General features: G+C 38.0%; 1 protein-coding gene across 6 annotated transcripts in view; it reads left to right on the forward strand.

Annotated features, from left to right (window-relative positions):
* Positions 1-18867, forward strand: part of NTRK2 (neurotrophic receptor tyrosine kinase 2) — a 200087-nt gene that overhangs the window by 14885 nt on the left and 166335 nt on the right. For all 6 annotated transcript variants that reach the window (XM_040089248.2, XM_040089246.1, XM_040089252.2 and 3 more), the window contains exons 2-5: positions 4367-4441; positions 4705-4776; positions 10750-10818; positions 13837-13991. In XM_040089248.2, coding sequence (XP_039945182.1) covers positions 4367-4441; positions 4705-4776; positions 10750-10818; positions 13837-13991 — 371 coding nt within the window. The remainder of the gene's footprint in view (positions 1-4366; positions 4442-4704; positions 4777-10749; positions 10819-13836; positions 13992-18867) is intronic.

Here is an 18867-nt window from a genome sequence, read left to right on the forward strand (position 1 = left end):
TTGGTTTCATAGGGGGGCTACAAATGTAACCAAGTTGAGTATGCCAGGTTTCATCAAGTACTGTATCAGGTTTACAAATTTTACATGATCTTAATGCATAACAATGAATCAGCCCATGGCTGTTGAAAAGGCCTCTAAGTTTTAGCCTACCTTTTGATGAACTTGGTATAAAATTTGAGTTTGTAAGAAGATGTGGCACTAGGGAAGTTTGCCATATTTAATTTTCCATGTTAACATATAGCTCTCACAGTACTCTAGACTAGGGACATACATGACCTGTCATTAAATGGTAGTTCATCTACTGACAGTTCAATGTCTGAAGTGTGTTATTTTTGTCCCCTAAAAACTTAGTGAGAAACAACTTGGAATCTAAAGTTCCCCCAAAATTTAGAAACATTTCACTGATGAGTGTTTTTTAATTTTAAAATCCTTTTTTCCCCCCCTCAGCTTTATGAACGAGAGCTAGACATATAATTGATTTATTTTTTGGAGTGTTAAGAAAATGTGTTTCCTATAAAGGGAGATTTTTGGCTATGGAAATACTTCTGGAGCTGCACTACAGTGTTATTTGCTTGCATCTATGTTATTAAGACCAGCATGTGCTGCCTTTTTTTTTTTTTTTTTTTTTTTTTTTGTCAGCATGTCCTTATAGCTCCAGATGGAGTAGTACACCTTAATATGCATTAAGCAGGAGGAAATAAAGTAAGGAAGGCATATTTCTGCTGGCCTTTTATATTCAGGTAAAGGAAAATATTTGAAAGTTGGCATGGAATCGCTTATTTAAATTACAAAGGAACAAAATAATCTAGATGGCTTTAAAGATCGGAACCCACTTTCTCTCCATGCTTTTCCATGTTCTAAAAGTTGCTTCACTGCTTCACTGCTGTTAAACATAATCTGCATCCTTTCACTTTTGTAATGAGCGTAAGTGAAGATCATGCTCTTAAAGGAAAATTTACTTGGAGGAGCTGACTCTTACAGATTAGGATTTTAAACTATTGTTTCCAAAATGTAGCAGTGGTGAAGCGTGAGCGTGTGATACTATTCAATAGCTGCTGAAGTGTGACGAGATGGACGTGCTGTTGGAGGTTGCAATGTGTGATTCTGAATGCCTTTATTAGAATTAATCAGTAGTTTACAATGGTGATATTAAATTAAAAGTCTGAAGCCAATTATTGGTTACTGATTACTCATTGAAGGAGATGCAGACTGCTATGGTATAATCAAGCAAAAAGCTTTGTAGGCAGCTAAGGGCTTGATTCAGAGGAAGCAGCCAGTATTTGTGATCTGATACATGTGGTCTGTCTGGTGCTATCCAGCCAGGTTCTGACAGCGCAAGACTGCTGTGGTGTGCAGTGGGAGCTTCCAAACTCTTCACGTGACTTCAGCTAGCCGTGAACCAGTATGTTTTTCTTTTGTACTACAGTAAAAATATTCAGGTAAAGAGCAGGGCAGGCAGGCAAATTACATTTCTCAGTGTTACCCACTGCAAGTCAAAGCTTTTAGAGTATTAATGTTTGATGATGAGTAACATTAAGGTAAAGTAGTTGTGAAGAAGGTAAAAATAGACTTTAGTTAGGGAGAGGTTTTATTTCAGATCTCCCTCTAAATTAAACAGAAGAGCAACTTCCCCTTATAGAGTACAGCTACATCATTCTACTCTTTTCTTTCTCGCTGCTATGTCATATCTGCAGAGGCTTAACTTGAAACAGACTTGTTGAGTAAGGAAGTGTAAGAGGACATGACCTGCTTCTGGTAAATTACATCTGTCCACTCTTTTTTCAAGGACTTCCAACTGCGTAAGCTTCACTTTACTGTTGTGTTCTGTACTGAGAGTGTTTTTACAAGTGCATTGCAGAGCAGTTATTGAATTAGTTGCACTAAGACAAAAGTTCTTCTGGGTCCCAACCAGTATGGTTGTGGAAAAGCAATGGTTTCTTTTGGTTCTTTCAGATAGGAACTGGAATTATAAATCATTCATCTTAGAGAAAGCAGTACCAGCTCAGAGTAAAGAATGCCCTGCTCTCCCGCACTGAGGGTTTCCTCTAAGGCATGCAATAAGAGAAGGAAAGAAAATACCACAGACTCATACTACTACTTCCCAAATATAATCTGTTTGGTCTATTCCATGATGGACTGATACCAGTCTTTTTATACAGATTGTGTGCTCCTACTAAAATTTTTGTCTGATGTAAATTGTGAAGCTTCATTGGCTTCAGCAGAGCTGAACTGTTTTTCACTGAGACTTAACACAGGATGTAATACACTAACATTTTTCTGCAACACTGTGAATTATGTCAGATTCTGGAGTTTCTTGTAGTGAGTGATTCTGGTTAAATGCTTGTGTGATTAAAATTGCAATGTCGGGTTTGGGTGGGTGCTATGTTTGTTTAACTGATAGATCTGCAATTTGGCAGTGTTTGTCAGGTTTGGTGTTTTTTTTTTTTTTTTTTTTTTTTTTTTTTTTTTTTTTTTTTGATGGCTGAATTTTTAGCTAGTGCAACTGGTTATTCTGTTACTTTTTTAAAAAAAAAATTGAATCTCTTTACACTTTGCGTTTACCTGTCCATTTTCCTCAATTATGTGATCTCCCTATCTTTATTTGACAGAATTCCTGTTGTTGATAACTGAGGACAAGATGAGGAAGGTATCTTTGAAGCATCTTGCATAACTTTTTTTCCGCATTATGAGGTCCAAGTGACAGAGAAGATGGATGATACGTAACTCAAGAATGAGTTCTTCAGGGCATGTTTAGAGGAAGTATGTTCATTGACTTGCAGGACTCTTAGATGAAGGAACTGATAGATTTTTGTATACTATTTCATTAATGTTACTTGGCAAAATACATAAACTTACCAACCCACAAAAAACCCAACTGAAAAAAAATAGATTTGTAAATATTGAGATACTAAATCAGGCTGTCTTAAAAGTTCAGGGAAGGAATCATGAAAAACAAAGGACTCATCTTCTAATGGGTATATTGTGTAATTTTTATTCTGAAAAGTCTTGCAGAGCAGTCAATGTCATATGATGCTGTAGTAATGTGTTCCATTTAGCATCATGTATTGTCTTTTTACTGCCCTTCCTTTTTCCCAAGGGACAATGGATGCCATTAGAGGAAACTTTTTACTTTTCCTGACGCATGGAAAGAGCATAGCCCAAGTCAGGACTGCAGCTTTGGAGGAGAGCCCAACACAACTTAGGCGATTCTCAGGCTTCAGTTGGGATTTAGAAATGCAGTGAATTTCTCTAAACACAGCCAGGTCAAGTACATGGGTTGCTTTTGGAAGAGCAATCCACCTTCTTACTAATTCACCAGAATTCCCTTTAAATAAGTTCTGAAAAGTGCCTAGAATAAAGAAAAGTTTTCTTCTAACAAAGAAAGATTCATTCACTTTAGGAGAACCTGCATCTTTAGTTAGTTTGTGATGCTTGTGAAAACACATGTCAATCTCTCTTTAAGTTTTTCTGGGACTGGGCTTGTATTTTGAAATGTGTGGACCATTTAGCAAGGCATCCCTTAAATGAGGCATACTTTTCTGCCTATCATATAAGAAAAATTGCAGTTTCCACTGATTTCTTCTTCCTTGACTGTTTGGTTTGCAGCGTGAATCTTTTTCTTCTTGTAGAAGAAGTAATGATACATTTGTTGTGAACAATTTGATTTCCTGTCTGTGGGATGTCACTGGGTATTCATAGATCTCACATGGTCATAATACAAAGGACTGGCTTATGTGCCCTCACCCTTTTAGGCAGGTATTAAGGATATGTGAGTGGACTCAGTACTTAAGTCTGATACAGCAGTTTCTCTTCTCTTAATTTCTGCTTGTGTGTATAACATTATGAAGTACAGTCTCTCTTTTTTCAGTTTTCCCATTGCCACACCCTGTAAAAAACAACTGAAATTGCTTTGTGTGAGAGGAAAAAAATAAGTGTAAGAAGTGATTAAGTTAACAACCCGAGGGAAAAGACTAGGGAAGTATGATTGTCTCTCATTGTAAGTGGTGGTAACTCCAGTACTACCTTTGAACTTGTCTCCTTTGTTTTGTTAAACCCTTGAGGTAAGGACATGTGTCTTGGAGAATGGTGACATTGTAATACAGCGTTATTTGGCCTCCAGGTTGACTTGCTTTCTTCATTTCCCCTGTGCAAAAATGAGCTGCTCCCCTGTCCCACAAAGTACCATTTAAATAATGAGGAAGATTTTAAGGAGCATTTTTGCTCTGCAGCTGGCCTAATTAGGACTTAGTACTAATTGCAGTAGGTCAGCAATCATAACTGACTTCCATACATCAGTGCATGATTTCTGAACAGAGTCATGGAAGGATCCACTTACACAGATCTTTCTGTTTTGCTTTTTCAACAGTTACATCGCAAACCAGCCAAATTTGGAAAGTATCAACGACAATGAGGTTGGATTTTATGTCGGACTTAAAAATCTGTGAGTATGGGATACATTTTAATCAGCTATTTTTTCTGTATTTCTTTTATAGAAGAAATATAGAAAATATAGAAGAAGGTCTCTATATGTAGAGACCTTATCAAACTGTATGCCTAACTTCATGTGTTACTGAGCAAAGTTGTAAATCTTGCAGCTGAGCCTTGTAGAGATTTCATCCAAACCCTTATTTTAATAGTTATTATCATTACACTTTCCATTATATTTTGAATGAAACATTCTAACAATTTTATTTATTTTCCTAGGACTGTGGTGGATTCAGGCCTAAGATTCGTGTCCCGTCACGCATTTGTGAAAAATGTGAACCTACAATACATGTGAGTGAGAGCAGTGTCTGCATCCTAAGTCAAAGCTGCCCAACTCATGTTAATTTATTTATTGTTAATCTATTTCTATCTCTTACCATTTACTTCATTAAAAAATATCTTAACAAGACAGACTTAGAATGGTCTTCTATTGTTAATTGCCCTTAAATAAGATATATATGGCAAGGAACTGGCGGATCATAAAAACATAATGTGTGAAAAGGCCATCCAGTTCATTATCCTATCTCTAACAGTGTACTTTGGCTGAGTCTTTTGTGATAGGTAATGTAGCACAAAGACTGTGTCTCTTGAGGGTATGATATCCACACTGTTGATCATACTCAGTGACTTGATTTTGACTAGCTCTGGTCTGATTTGAGGGGCTGAACATATTTTACAGTGGCAGTGCAGGAGATGAATGCATGTGATCAGTATATGTGTCCAGAGACTGTGATATGACTGTGAACTGAAGTCCTAGGGGTAATTCACTTTGAAAGATCACTCCAAATCAGTACTGATGAACCCAGAGCAGAATATAGAAATGTTGTTGCTTTCACACCCAGATGTGATTTGTAGTTCATGACCTACAAAAAATGGGATTTGTGCCTATGCAGCTTTTTTACTGTTTTCCTAGATTTGTTATGCTTTAGATTTAGCAAAGGCTGAACTGACCAAAGTTCTTTTTCTACAACTTCTGTGACTTCTAGTGGGACAGACATAAAGTAGATCACTTTGCTACTTACATGGGAAGCTGTAGATCTAGTCCAGTAAAATACTGAGATCATGTGAGTGGCTTAGTTCTCACAAGTTTTAGCCAAATATTCTAAGTGTGTGCTTTAGTCTATACATCTTCAATAGAACACTAACATACATTAGCATTTAAGCAAACCCTTTGCTTTTATCCTAGTGAGATTGGGAAGACATAATGCCAAACCTTGGCTTTGTAAGATACTTCCTTGTAAAAGGAAATAACTGCTGAAGAGAACACAGGGTTCTGTTTGATTTGATTGCTTTGCTCATGAGATGAAATCACTTTCTGACCTGTGTTTTCCAAAGAACATCAATTAATTTGTGTAAGGAAGTGTATGTGAATATCCATTTCTGCCTAGACAGTAATTGCCATCCTTATTAGGGAGCAGTCACCAGAGGAGTGTGGACCAGATCTTGTGAGCCTGTGAAATTTAAATAACTTCATATAGTCATTAATGAAGAGCTTTTACTGTAATCAGTTGGTAATATAAGGGAAGTATGTTCCAGAGTAAATTCAAGTGTTTGCCTGTGTAACAGTTGTTCAGTGAGTAATGGCTGTAAACTATGAAACTTCATAAAGCCAAGTGCATGTGCACTGGCTGTGGAAATATGCAATAAAATATGCTGTCCAAGGGGCACATTTGCATAGAAAGATTTGGGGACTCTGCTGGGACAGAAGTGAGATTCTCTCTGTGTGCAATGAGGCAGAACAAAGCAAATTCACGTCCGGGATCAAAAGGAATATTGCATTACATTTTTACATCTTTTCCCTATTGCATTAGCTGCTGTGACAGAATCTATTGCTATATGGAGTACTGTATATAGATCAGGACACCAAATCTACTCATTTTGAAAGATGCTACAGAGAAGAGCAGTGGAGCCATAAGGAGCTTGTAAAGCAAATAATATAAGGAGGCTCCTGAGTATCTTCAGTGCAATAAAGAGACGATTGAAAAGAACTTGCAGCACTGCAATAGGACAAAGAATAATGATTTGAAAATCAAGGAGGATTGATTTAGATTAGTTTAAGGAAGAAGTTTGTTTACAATAAGGGTGATGAAACACTGGCACAGGTTGCCCAGAGACATGGTGGATGCCCCAGCCCTGGAAGTATTCAAAGTTAGGTTGGATGGGGCTCTGGGCAGGCTGGTGTTGTTGAAGACGCAATAGAGCTGGAGCTGAATCATTTTAAGTCCCTTCCAACCCAAACTATTCTATAATTCTTTGCTGCTGTACTCACCTTATCTTTAAAGAAGAGTAATTATGATGAGGAAAGCAATCAGTTCTCTCCACAACCATGAGTACAGTGTGAGAAATTATGAGTTTATTTTGGAGAAAGATAAACAGAATTTTGGAAGACCTTCCCAGCTGGGCAGGTAGGCACCACAGAAGGTGCAACCACTGGTGTGATCCTATTGAGAAGCTTGTTTGCCTGTTGCCTTCATGCAGTCGCAAAGTGTGTCTGTCTCCAGTGTTTGCTTGTAACCAAAACTTACCCAGGTAAACAGGTTTTCAGAAAACTGATGGTTGAACAAAGCAGAGAGACCATATCAACGTTACCACTTAAGGGAAAAAGTATCTCTGTACATATGTGGGCAGCTAGGCTCTACAGAATCCACTTGGATAAGATGCTTTTAAAGTGTTTCAGTCATAGGAGGAGCTTCATTTGAGCATGCAGTCAAATTAGGAATACTTATCTACTGGTAAGCAGACTTGGGTAGAGCTGTAACTCATTAAGCTCCTTGTTAGAAACAAATTATGCTGACTTGACATCTGTTCAGTTGATATAGATGAATTCTTGATGCAGAATACTTACATTATGGACCAGGAGCTTATTCAGTTTTGTACTGTGTTTTCTTTTGGTGGGGATTTAGTTATGTTGGCAGACACAGGATAAGCCCAGATAAGAAGGAAAATATTAAGTGGCACCAGCAGCTCTAGATGCACAGAACAAAGCAGTAAGTATGGAGGTATTTTTTACCAAGGCTGATCCGTTATCCCTGCAAAATACATTTGTTTGTTTTCTTTGGCAAGTCATTTTGCACACTAAAATGTTTCTGAAAGCCCCAGTGAATCATGGCTTGTTGTCATCAGCAATAAAAATCCTGTTGACTGCCTATGAGGGAAGTACAGCTCCTGTTGTGGTTGGGACAGTGAAAACTATTAAGAGCTAAAGGAGTTTGATTTTGCAAGGGCAATGTATGAGAACAGGTCAAGTCTTACATTTTATTTGGAAACAAACTTTTTCATTATCCCATAAATAAAACAAAAAAACCATTTTTCTGAAGACTGATGTAACTGTATAAGCATTAATTTTGCTATAATACTATACTATGATACGGCTTTCTTTTTTGTTCTATGAAAAATCTTTTGATGTAGTTAAGGAGCCATATTATATAAAAGCTGTATTTATTTTATGAATCATACAAGAATATCAGTTTAAAAGAAACTTATTAACACAAATTTTCTCAAGCCCTTTTTTGTAATTTTCTTATTTTTTGGGGAAAGTTTATGTATTATGTAGCCCAGGTATCTTTGTAAAATTATCTATCATGAGAAGGTTTGAGTAACAGCATAAACAACAGGAAAATAAATGTCTTATTAGATGCTATTAAAGTGTAATTAATAGCCTTGCTCATCTAATTTTGTTTTCGCTGCCCATAGAATCAAGTTAGCCAACAGTCTCATTTTAGTAGTGCTGTAGTTATAAGCTTATCTGCTGCTAAGAGTAATTTAATGGACCTGTGTAATACATGTGCACGATATATTGTCAGTGCCTTTAAATGTGAAAACATTTCACAGCAAGTGCCTATTTACAAAAACTTTTAAAAATTGTTGTTGTTATGTGCCAGCCTGTATCTAGATGCATCACTGAATCATAGATTGTGAGTGCAGTGTGCATATACAGCTCCAGGTATTAAAATGTGTTTGTATCTCTACACTGTTCAGGTTTAGTTAAGGCAGCCAAAGGAAACCATTTGAGATTAACATTGCTGCAGATACCCCCTTGTTTCTACTCAGGGCTCATTCCAGCCATAGGCAGAGCAGGCTGTTGCCTGTGGAGGGAGACTGAGTGTAGCAAAATGGCCATGTCTTCACCTCTTTCCCTCAGTTCTCCTTAGATCTGTTCCTTCCTCTTCTTTCTTGCCTCCCCTTTTCAGAAGCACTATAGGTGATAGAACTCTGCCCATGTTGCTAGCTCTGTAAATCTTTATGCAGTTTCTCAGTCTGGTTTTGTTCTACTCATATTGCCGCTGGTTTGCTTTTAGCTGAATTAGGGCTAGCAAGTTTAAAGCAAGCTTGATATTTTCATGTGAAATACAAGCATACTTTTGACTGAATCTGGGTCCTCTCCTCAAGTTTAGCTTTGGGGCCAGGCTCTTGTACTTTTTTTTTTCTGTAAGGAAAAAACCCTCTAGAATCTCAGATGCATTTTCTTTGGGCTGCTTGGCATGGTTTTTTTATGTATAGTTGAACTGGGGAATTAATTCACATCCTCTTTCCATGAAAGTGGAAGTGGGATCCTTAACTACTTCAAAATAAACCTGGCAGTGATTTTTTTCACTTAACATGTATTAAGAAGACTGCAGTCGGCATCTCTGTAGTCAATAAAAAGTGCCCACTTAATGAAAAAATATATATAAAATTAAATTTACTGTCAAAGTATTGCTTAAGATGATAAATTTATAGCAGTGGTCTGCAGGTAAAGCCCACTGTATATCTGGTGGTCTTTTGGGAAAGGTAGGATTTATTAGATCTGCAAGTAAGAGAGGCAGGTGCAATACCACATAAGGGCTGCTTGTCAGTGTGGGAACAGGAGCGATTCTCCTGTGTGGTGAGTGAAGAGTTTCCCATGGAGGGATGGGATTTGATGTGGATCCATGTTGGAGGCAAATGCCCAAGTCAGTATGAGGATCCAGCTTCTTTTATTCAACCTCCCAACACAGAGCATATGCATACTAGGAAAAAAATGCATAGTGACAGTGTTTGCTTAAACATAACATCTGTTCTATATGCAAATTGTGCCTTAATGTTCACTTATCCAATCAGGGTCTATGAGACATTTCCACCAGCACCTGCCATAGGGCAGTGCAGTTCACCTGACTAAGGAAATAGTAGCTCCTATGTTTTGCTCTCCTCACATGTAAGGCAAATCAGTTTGTAAACTTCAGGTTATTCTTTGCCAGAAGGAATCAGTGATGAAATATAAGTGTAATCTCTCTGATTCTGTTCTAAACATTTGTAGAGTATCCAACTTGTAATTTCTGTGAAAATTATCTTGTACTCAAAGAACAATGACTGAAAGTTGGGAAGTAAGCACTGTGTTCTTTAGCAAGATAAAAAAAAGATATTTAATCCCTGATTTTAGATTCAATGCAACTCTAAGTGTGGAGCCTCTATGGCACCTTTATAATACCACATAAAACTCATGATATTTTGGCTCATAACACTGATTTGCACTTTACTGCTGACAGTTAAACAGTTTACTGCTCTCACTATCTTTAATTCCTTAAAAAGATTTTCTTGTTGAAGTCTTTTTAATAAGACTGTACAAAACCAGCATTATTTTGCTTTGGGGTGGAGAAAGCAGTTTTGTAAGCTGTGAGGGGAGGAGTATTTCTGGTTCAGATCAACATTTCTTTGCTCTGCATGATGGGAGAAGATCTTTCACTTAATTAACGCTGGAAACCATAAATGCTTAATTGACATAAAAAACCAATACAGGCATTTTACAGTTTTCCTTTTGATCTTCCTTGTGGGTGCATATTGCACATGCAATTTGAAAAGAACAACTAAAATGCTCTGATGTGGATGTGTGCTAGCATGTGGGGAGGGCTTACATGACTACAGAGTTTGGTGCAGCATCAAAGAAAGGGGTACACCCATTTCACATGAATAAATTGAGCATATAATTAACACCTGGACTTTACAAAATACTTTTGAAATACAGTTAAATCTGCTGCTTTTCTGCAATTGACAAAGTTCTAAAAGTGAAAATATTGATCCCTGTTGAGTTAGATTTTGAATGTATTTGACATTAGATGCTGACTGGATTCAAGCCCTTGAAACCCTTCAAACCATAAAGATAGACTGAACACTACCCATTTACAACTGAAGTCAATGGAGTTTTAAAGTCAGTTCTAGTTCTTCAATACTTTTTCAAGAGACACAAACTGTATTTTTAGTGCAAGAAGAAGCAAGTCTAATTAATGCAATTTTTCTCTTTTGCCATAGCAATTTATCCAGAAACAAGCTCTCAAGTTTGTCCAAGAAGCCTTTTCGCCATCTGGGTTTGTCTGATCTGTAAGTTGTCATTTCTTAAAATATGAGTTTATTTTTGGCTGGAATGGAAGAAAAATATTTCAGAGTTTGTTCTCTTGAAGGTAGAGGTCCATCAGGAATTAGAAGTGCAGTTCTAGTCCAAAGAAAGCATCAATTCTGAATACTTAAATGCAAAGAAATTCCAGGGCTTCAAGAAGGTTAAGTATGTATTTTAAAGCATTGTAGAGGTCAAAATAGCCTCTTCCTTCAGCTTCAAGATACTTTATTGTGACATTACTTCGCACAAAACTACTGGTGTTTATTTAAATATTTGAACTAGTGAAAAATACAGTCTTTTGCAGATATTCATACAAAGATTGTCTCTCACAGTCTTATGGTGGCTACACAGCTTATATGCTTGTTGCTGGCTATTTAAGAGTATTTTTGTTTTCTCACACTCTTGAGTTGCACTGTGCTTTATATAATCGTTTGGCAATGAAAGCACTGGTAAACATTTCTTTTTAATTTTTTTAGTACTAATATTTTTTATTCTCTGTTACATCTATCATATTTCTTATTGATATATATTCCAAAATTTTGGTCATCCTATGCATTCTCTGCTAATATGCAGAGACCCTGCAGGAGTTCTGGGAGAGCTGGGGCTGCAGAAGAGAGGGAGGTTGCTCTCCTTGATCTCAGAGCAGAGTCGGAATTTGTCCAAAGTGCCAGTTCAAGTATGAAGCACCTGACGTGCAATCCTAGGCCTCTTCAGGTGTACTTCAGCATTTGAGAAGTGAAATGAGCAAATCTCAGTGGCACAAAAGAAGGATAGGCCCCTTGAGTATATTTTGTTGATAATTAAGTTGGTATAATTATTTTCTTTATGGCCCAGGGAACACTGCTCACTGGAATACTCTTTAATAACTTGACAGTTGTGAGCTCTCTAATGAGGAGACTAGTTAGTTGCAGACTTCTCCCATTGCTCCATATCCTTCGTTGTTCTGTTGCCTCTGCATGGGGAAACAGGGCAAAGGTAGTGGGAGTGAGCCAGATATGGGAAAAATGGCTAGTGTGAAGGTTAAAGTTGTATTTGAGGTATAGAAGCAATGCATGATGTTGTACAAGGTAGGAGAAAAAGGAGATACAAAATCGAGGAAGAGTCTCGTGGGATTGGGAAAGAGAGTGTAGGACTAGACAAATTGAAGTTATGCAAATGGATAATGTGATGAAGTGAGATAAACAAACGTGGGGGAAATGAGGGAAAGAAAGTGAACGGATAAAAGCAGAGCCTGAAAGGAGGACATGCAGTGATAAACACAGTATATTTGAACTGTTCTGTTAATAAGTGTTTAATATATAGCTGGAAGATCAGAAACAGGAGAGAAAGAACTGTTGGTAGGTGAATCTGAGATACAAATGTTGCCATAAATAGCTTCTGAACAACTTCCCCTAAACCTGATAAATAAGTATGTTTGTCCTGTTAGTACTCTTGCAAGTCAAAACATAAAGGGATGAGAAGTTTTGAATAAGGTGTAGTAGAGGATAGTCACCAGGTATTAGAGAAGAGGGGATGCCACCTTGGAAGGTTTCTTCTACAACAAATGCAGCTGTAGAATTAGAGCAAACAAGGTAAAGACTCAGAGTTTGCTTTCTGTTGAAAGAATTTTTCTTTCACACAAGTGTCTGTAGAGGACCATTATGCATCCAGCATCCTGACAATGATGTGCCTAACTCCCTATATGGGTTTAGCACAAAATAACACACTAGAAGAAGATTTCTCAGCCACTGGTCAAGAGAAATTTCTCTTTATCAGGGAGCCATAGGAAGAAACAGAAGATGGAAGTAAATGCCACTCCTTTGAAAATGCATTTCATAGGCTTTGACTCAATGAATCATCATGTTCATACATACTCTGTCCTGTGCAAACAATTTTTGTTCTTGCTGCATGTTAGAATACAGTGGATGACTTCTGTGAATACAAATTGCTCCTTCAGGCACTTTTGAGGATCTCTGCAGTTGTTTCTTCTCAGAGAACTTGAGATGGCTTTTGGGGGAACAGGTTATGGGTCTAATAAGATGATTTTTTCATGATTTGCACTCTTCATGTCTTCAGGAGGCATTTATGAGCTTAGATTCTGCAGGAAACTTGGCCTTCTGTATGTGAAACTTTGTTAAGAATGATTGTACTCCTGGTAATGAAATGCCTTAAACAGACATTTGCTCACCCACTTTATTGGATCTCATGTATGCCAGTGGAAGGAAAAATAATACTGATCAGTGTTTATTTAGACATGCTTCTGTTCATATTTATATGCATGTAATCGCATTACACTGTTGTGTAGTTTTATTAAATTTCAGAACTTGAATTCGTTAAGTTTACTAACCTGTGGTTTAAATTCCATGCACAATACCGTATCGATTTCTATTTCAGGGCCATTCTTTCATTTAGTATTTCTTCATTACGTTGCCCATGGTTTTACTGTGAAGTTTTACTAGAGTGTTGTAGCAGATGAATTTTAAAGATTAGGCAAAATCCTTTTTTGTGATTAAAGTTTGTTAGAGTGTTCGTATAATCCAAGACTGTTTTGACTTTATAAAGCATTTGCCATGCCACAGCAGTAAACTGCTTTTGAGGTAACTGAGTGGTGGCTCAGGTGTAGAAGAGGTGATTTCTAATCTCTTCCTGATTTATGAAATAAAATGGAGCTTCTTGAGTGGCCATTCTTCACGGGCTCCTGATTTACACAGTTGAATTGGAAGTAGTAGCCAAATCCCATCTGTGATCTCTCCTGCCTGTGATATTCTGGGTCCTCAGTGTATGCAGAGCTTAATTCCCTACATGGAAACTGTTACCAACTTGGCAGTTTATTTTGCACTGAGTTTACTAAGGATGCCTGTGTTATGCTTCCTAATGAAGGGGTTCAACCTTCCTTCCTTAACCTTCCTAACTAACTTGTATTTTCACCCAGTTGAATGCTTGGACCCCCCCGGCTCCTCATTTTTTTTCTATGTGTGTGGTACCTTTTGCCTTCTAAATAAATTGGGTTTTTTTACCTGTAGGATATTGGTGGACAATCCATTCAAGTGTTCCTGTGAAATCATGTGGATCAAGAAATTCCAAGAGACCAAGTTTTACACAGAAACTCAGGACTTATATTGCATAGATGACAACAATAAGAGGACAGCCTTGCTGGATATGAAGGTCCCGAACTGCGGTAATATTCTTTTAACATAAAACTATTGCTAAATTATTGTGAGCCCGGATAAAACAAACATGCTTTTTTACAAAGTACTTCTCAGGATGACAACAATGCTCTAAAGGAAAACTTTTCAGTAGAGGTATTAACCACTCAGTGGTCTTTTGCCCCACATGGAATGGTTCTGGGAACTTCCTTGAGTCGTAGAATCACAGAATAGTCTGAGTTGGAAGGGACCCATCAGGATCATGGAGTCCAACTCCTGGCACAGCAAGGGATGCCCCAAGATTAGCACCATGAACCCAAGAGCATTGTCCAAATGCCTCTTGAACTCAGACAGAGTTGGTACTGAGACCACTTCCATGGGGGCGTGTGTTCTAGTGCCCAGCCATGCCCCCTGACTCATCTTCACACCATTTCCTTGAGTCTGGTCATTGGTTGCAAGTGTGAAGAGATCAGAGCCTGCCCCTCTTCTTCCCCATATGAGGAAGCTGAAGACCCCAATGAGGTCTTCCTTCAGTCTCTTCCAGGCCAAGTGATCTCAGCCATACCTCATATGGCATCCCTTCAAGGCCCTTCACCAGTTCATGTAAACCTGTTTGTTTTTCTCTTGATCCTTTAAGAATGTACCATTATTCAAGTGCAGGAAAACAAAATACTGATTAGAGATAACCCGCAGGTATTATATGGAATGCATTTGCCTTTGTTGAACTAAATATTAATGTTTCCAAGCTCAATAGGCATTCATAGCTCAATTTTACCTACTTGAATTTTTTCAGGTATTTACAGTTGAAGAAGTCTTTATTTCCCTTCAAAAATACTAGTATTAAGGCTATAGGAAGAAAATTCAGAACTACATGCTACTTGAGACAAATTAACATCAGCTCTGTTCTTCATGCAAATAAAACTCTACTGAGTTCACTTTGAAGGCTATACAGAAGTTATTATCAAGCTCAGGTCTGTGGCATATTGTAGCATATTGTTTTCAGGTATATGGATCTAGGAAAAAAAATGGAAAATTTGTGAGTCCATCTCCTTGCCTTTTTTATATACGGTTTTGTTGCTTACATACTGTCCTGGGCCAGCTGGGGAAAAGTTTCATTCACTAGCTGGAGATTTCTCCTCCTCTGTGTATGAGAGGCAGAAATGGGATGTTTTTAACAAGATGTCACATCTGCTCGACTCTGGAAGCAGAGTGGGAAGCTGAGGTCCCCAGCAGCAGGCAGGTGGGAAGGAAAGCGAGCCAGGAGATCTTCATGGAGGGCTGATTTGGAGAGGAAAAGCTATAAGTGAATGTGACCAGCAGGAGAAGTTACACCTTTTCTCCTCCCATCTTTGCCCATTAAGTGTCCTTTTCTCCACTGCCTGTGTGGAGGTGTGACATCCTCTGATAGCAGCTGCCAGCAAAGAACACCCATGGTGGGGACCACTGCAGGCCCAGCAAGTGCAGCATTTAGTGTCAATGATGTGTTTTGTGGCCTCATGTCACTGTTGATCTTGTGCCCAACTTGTTTCTGGGGCTAGGTGTGGTGGCAGAAATGGTGTTAGTGTCTTGTGCCATCAAAAAACTCAGTGAGTCTTGTGAGCTGCAGGGTTGGTCTTGTGTGCTCCAGTATCTGATTTACCTGAAATGGGAGATATATTACTTAGCTGAGCTAAATGGACCCAGCCTCCTGCTCCAGCTGGATGGCCTAGAAGGTAGATTGATGTGCTGGGTGTAGAGCGGTCGGCTGTTGGACTGAGATCAATTATTGCAAAAGAGAAACTCCAGCACATTTTGTAACATTCTTGGCTGGCACATCTGGGAGCTACCAGGTTGCTAAGATGTTCCTTCGAAAACTTTTGATGTTAAATACCCAGAATTAAACCTGTGAGAGATTAGTTCTTTCCCCTGATTTCTTAACCATCTGCAGCCAAAACAGGCTTGTCTTTGAGCCCTGGATGCTGTTTAGGTGCATATGTGTGTACACATGCATGCATCCTGTGGGCATATCTTGACTAAAATACTTGTCATGACAAGGGAAGGTGGTATTTCCAACTAGAAGAGGAAAAGGAGGAGGGAAGGTGAATATATACAATGGAATATATAGACTGGAATTTGCAGTATGTGTAATTTGCATAAGGAAAACATGCATTATGTTGAGGATCTGCGTGGATGCCAGCACATGCCTACGAATCATTTGTGTTAGCTTACAGCATCCAAATATCACCAAATTTTACATCATTTTTCCTCCCGTTTTTTCCACTTTTCTTTTAGCAGCTGTTTCCTCTTAATTTATTTTTTCAAAATGAACCAATGCAGAACTTGGATTTTTAATAAAGATGTCAACATATACTTTTCCTAGACATGGAGTAAAGAATCCCTGGTGAAGAGCAATGACCATATTGGTGGTCTGTATTCTGGAAGATATCTGAAAAATCCAATGCATGAGTCTTGGTCTTAGTATCTTTGCAGATATTTTTTTGTGTTTTTAAAGGGCAAGACTTAGTATCAAAACAAAACCACTGATGAAGCTGGTATATTTAATTTCCAGAACCTGTTGAGAGGCTAATATGTAGAACTGAAACAGAAGAGGAAATTTAGCTTTTGACACATTGAATTTTTTTTTCCTGTGAACTCTGTGATGTTTTTTAACTCCATTTGATGTGAAGAGAAATAATTTGGGCATGTAGGCTTCTGTATTTTTTTTAGTAAAATACTTTTTCTGCTTCTCTAATTTCTCTCTGCTAATGAAATGGTTTAATTTCATTGCCTTGTTGAACTTGTTTTTTCTTTTTTTTTTTTTAATTTTATTTGTAAACTAAGCAACTGTGTACTCTTCTTTGTGTTAAGGTTTTACTACTTCATAGTGCTATAGTAAGAGGCCTATACAGTATGTAAGTAATGTTTTGATAATAGGATGTCTCTCTGCTATGTGCTGTAAATAAATCTCTTGTTGGGAAGTGGTAAAGGCCAATGCGGTTTCTTGATCATAGGGCTTTGGTTTGTAGGTAATTGATGAGAAAATTAGCAAATTTCTGTGGTACTTTGCTAACTCTATATGGTGGAAGTGTTCAATAATGTGCTGATTAAAGATTGACTGCCATTTAGACATCATCAACTTTGTGATTTATTTTCTTGAGGTTTGAAGTCAGGTATGCTTACTATCTAGGAGCTCCTTTCCAGCTGCAATATTGAAAGTGTAAATCAATAATTATTTTTCCAGCTGCATTTGAACTGTATGGAAATATGAAAATTGTCACATTCTTCTAGGTTTTAGGATCATATGTAATTACTGTGTCGAAGATTTTCAAGTTGAGTCTACCAGAATAGTAGAGCCTTTTGTGTATAGACATGGTGGTGTTCAGTTTTGCTGTTTTCAGAGCATTTGCCAGTTACCTGTAGCATTGACGGCACCACCACCTGGGACACCTCCTTTTGTTTCCATCTGATGAATACCATTTGAAAAGCACTAAAAAGAATTAAATGAGTAAATACTTCATATAAACACATATTAATGCTTCTAACTCTGGTGGCTATTACCACCAGTGTGTTAAGTCCTTGGAAGCAAGGCATGTTCTGTGCCTTGCATAAGGTCACTCAAAAGGTGACTGCAGATCACCTGGCACTCACTGAATGCCAGGGAGACAGGACCACATCCTTGGGACTAATTGTTAATGTGTTGATTGCGCCCTCTGGTAGACATTCAGTTACTGAGCCGTTGATTTTAGTGATACTGAAAGAAGTCTTTTTGTCTTCCGGTGTTTTGGGAAAAGGCATGGCTTCTACAGCTGTCTCTGCAGTCCTGTGCAGATTTTGTGTTGCTTTACATCTCAGTCTGATTAATGGCATTTTTCCTTATTTGACCAATTTAGTTTTGTATATGGAGATGTGATGCTGAATCTGTCTTTCAGTTTTGCTTACTGCCCCAGCTTTGGATGCTTTTTTATCACGTATCATCACATATCATATCACAGTGTTTCTTCAGGTGCCTTCTTTCTTGTCACTGGTCATGTATACTAGCTACAATCTAATGTCTCAGATTGGTTCCCTGTGCTAATTTCTTTACATTTCACTAAGGTACATTCAGACTCCCTAGCTGCTTACCTCTGCAGCCAGTCAGTGGAACTGTTGTCTGGTCTAAGAGCTATGGGATTTAATGAATGCTCACATTCTTTGTCTGTCTCTTGACCTGCACACAAGGTACTGTGGTGTTGCTCTTAGCACTAAGATACTTGTGTATGACTGAAAAAAATTTAGAAGTTATTGTAATGTAGAATTTCAAGCTAAAGTAACTGCCCGTTTCTTGCTTGTTGGGGAAACCCATGATTTTTAGCAGGCAATTGCTCAGATGACTGAAAATGGACTGGAACTGAGTCTAGGTTCATTTAAGCCTGTTTCTGGTGATTTTGGTATTTGTGCTAGTGGTAAATAAGTAAGTGGTAATACAAGACTGGAGGCAGGTGGTTATAAATCCTAAGGAGGAAAAATGGGAAACTGAAGGATTGACACATTTGTTTCTTTGAATTTACAAAAAAGATTTGTAGTATTACTGAGCCAATAAAATAAGCATTAGATCTTAGGCAATCACAGTACAATGCAGTCTAAAACCACAAGCAAAGGCATAATCCAGTGGGTGTTGACATTTTTTTCCACTATCATCCAGATTTCACCGATAAGACTATTAGAAGGAGGATTTTACAGGCAGAATTGAGTGAGTTTAAAAAAACCCTTAAATCTTCTCAGTGTTTGTGTTTCTCAAGCCTGTGTTGTTTATTTTGGCACAAGAACTAGATGTGGTGCATGATGTGGAGTGGCAAACTGTTCTTTTTTTCTCTGTAAGCGTTCTAATTCTTACCTGTTAGGATGGGTTATGTGAAAAACTTCGTTATTTATGAGACTTTGACAGTAATG

Source organism: Hirundo rustica, chromosome Z (genome assembly GCF_015227805.2).
Source record: "Hirundo rustica isolate bHirRus1 chromosome Z, bHirRus1.pri.v3, whole genome shotgun sequence".
NCBI classification, from domain to species: Eukaryota; Metazoa; Chordata; class Aves; order Passeriformes; family Hirundinidae; genus Hirundo; species Hirundo rustica.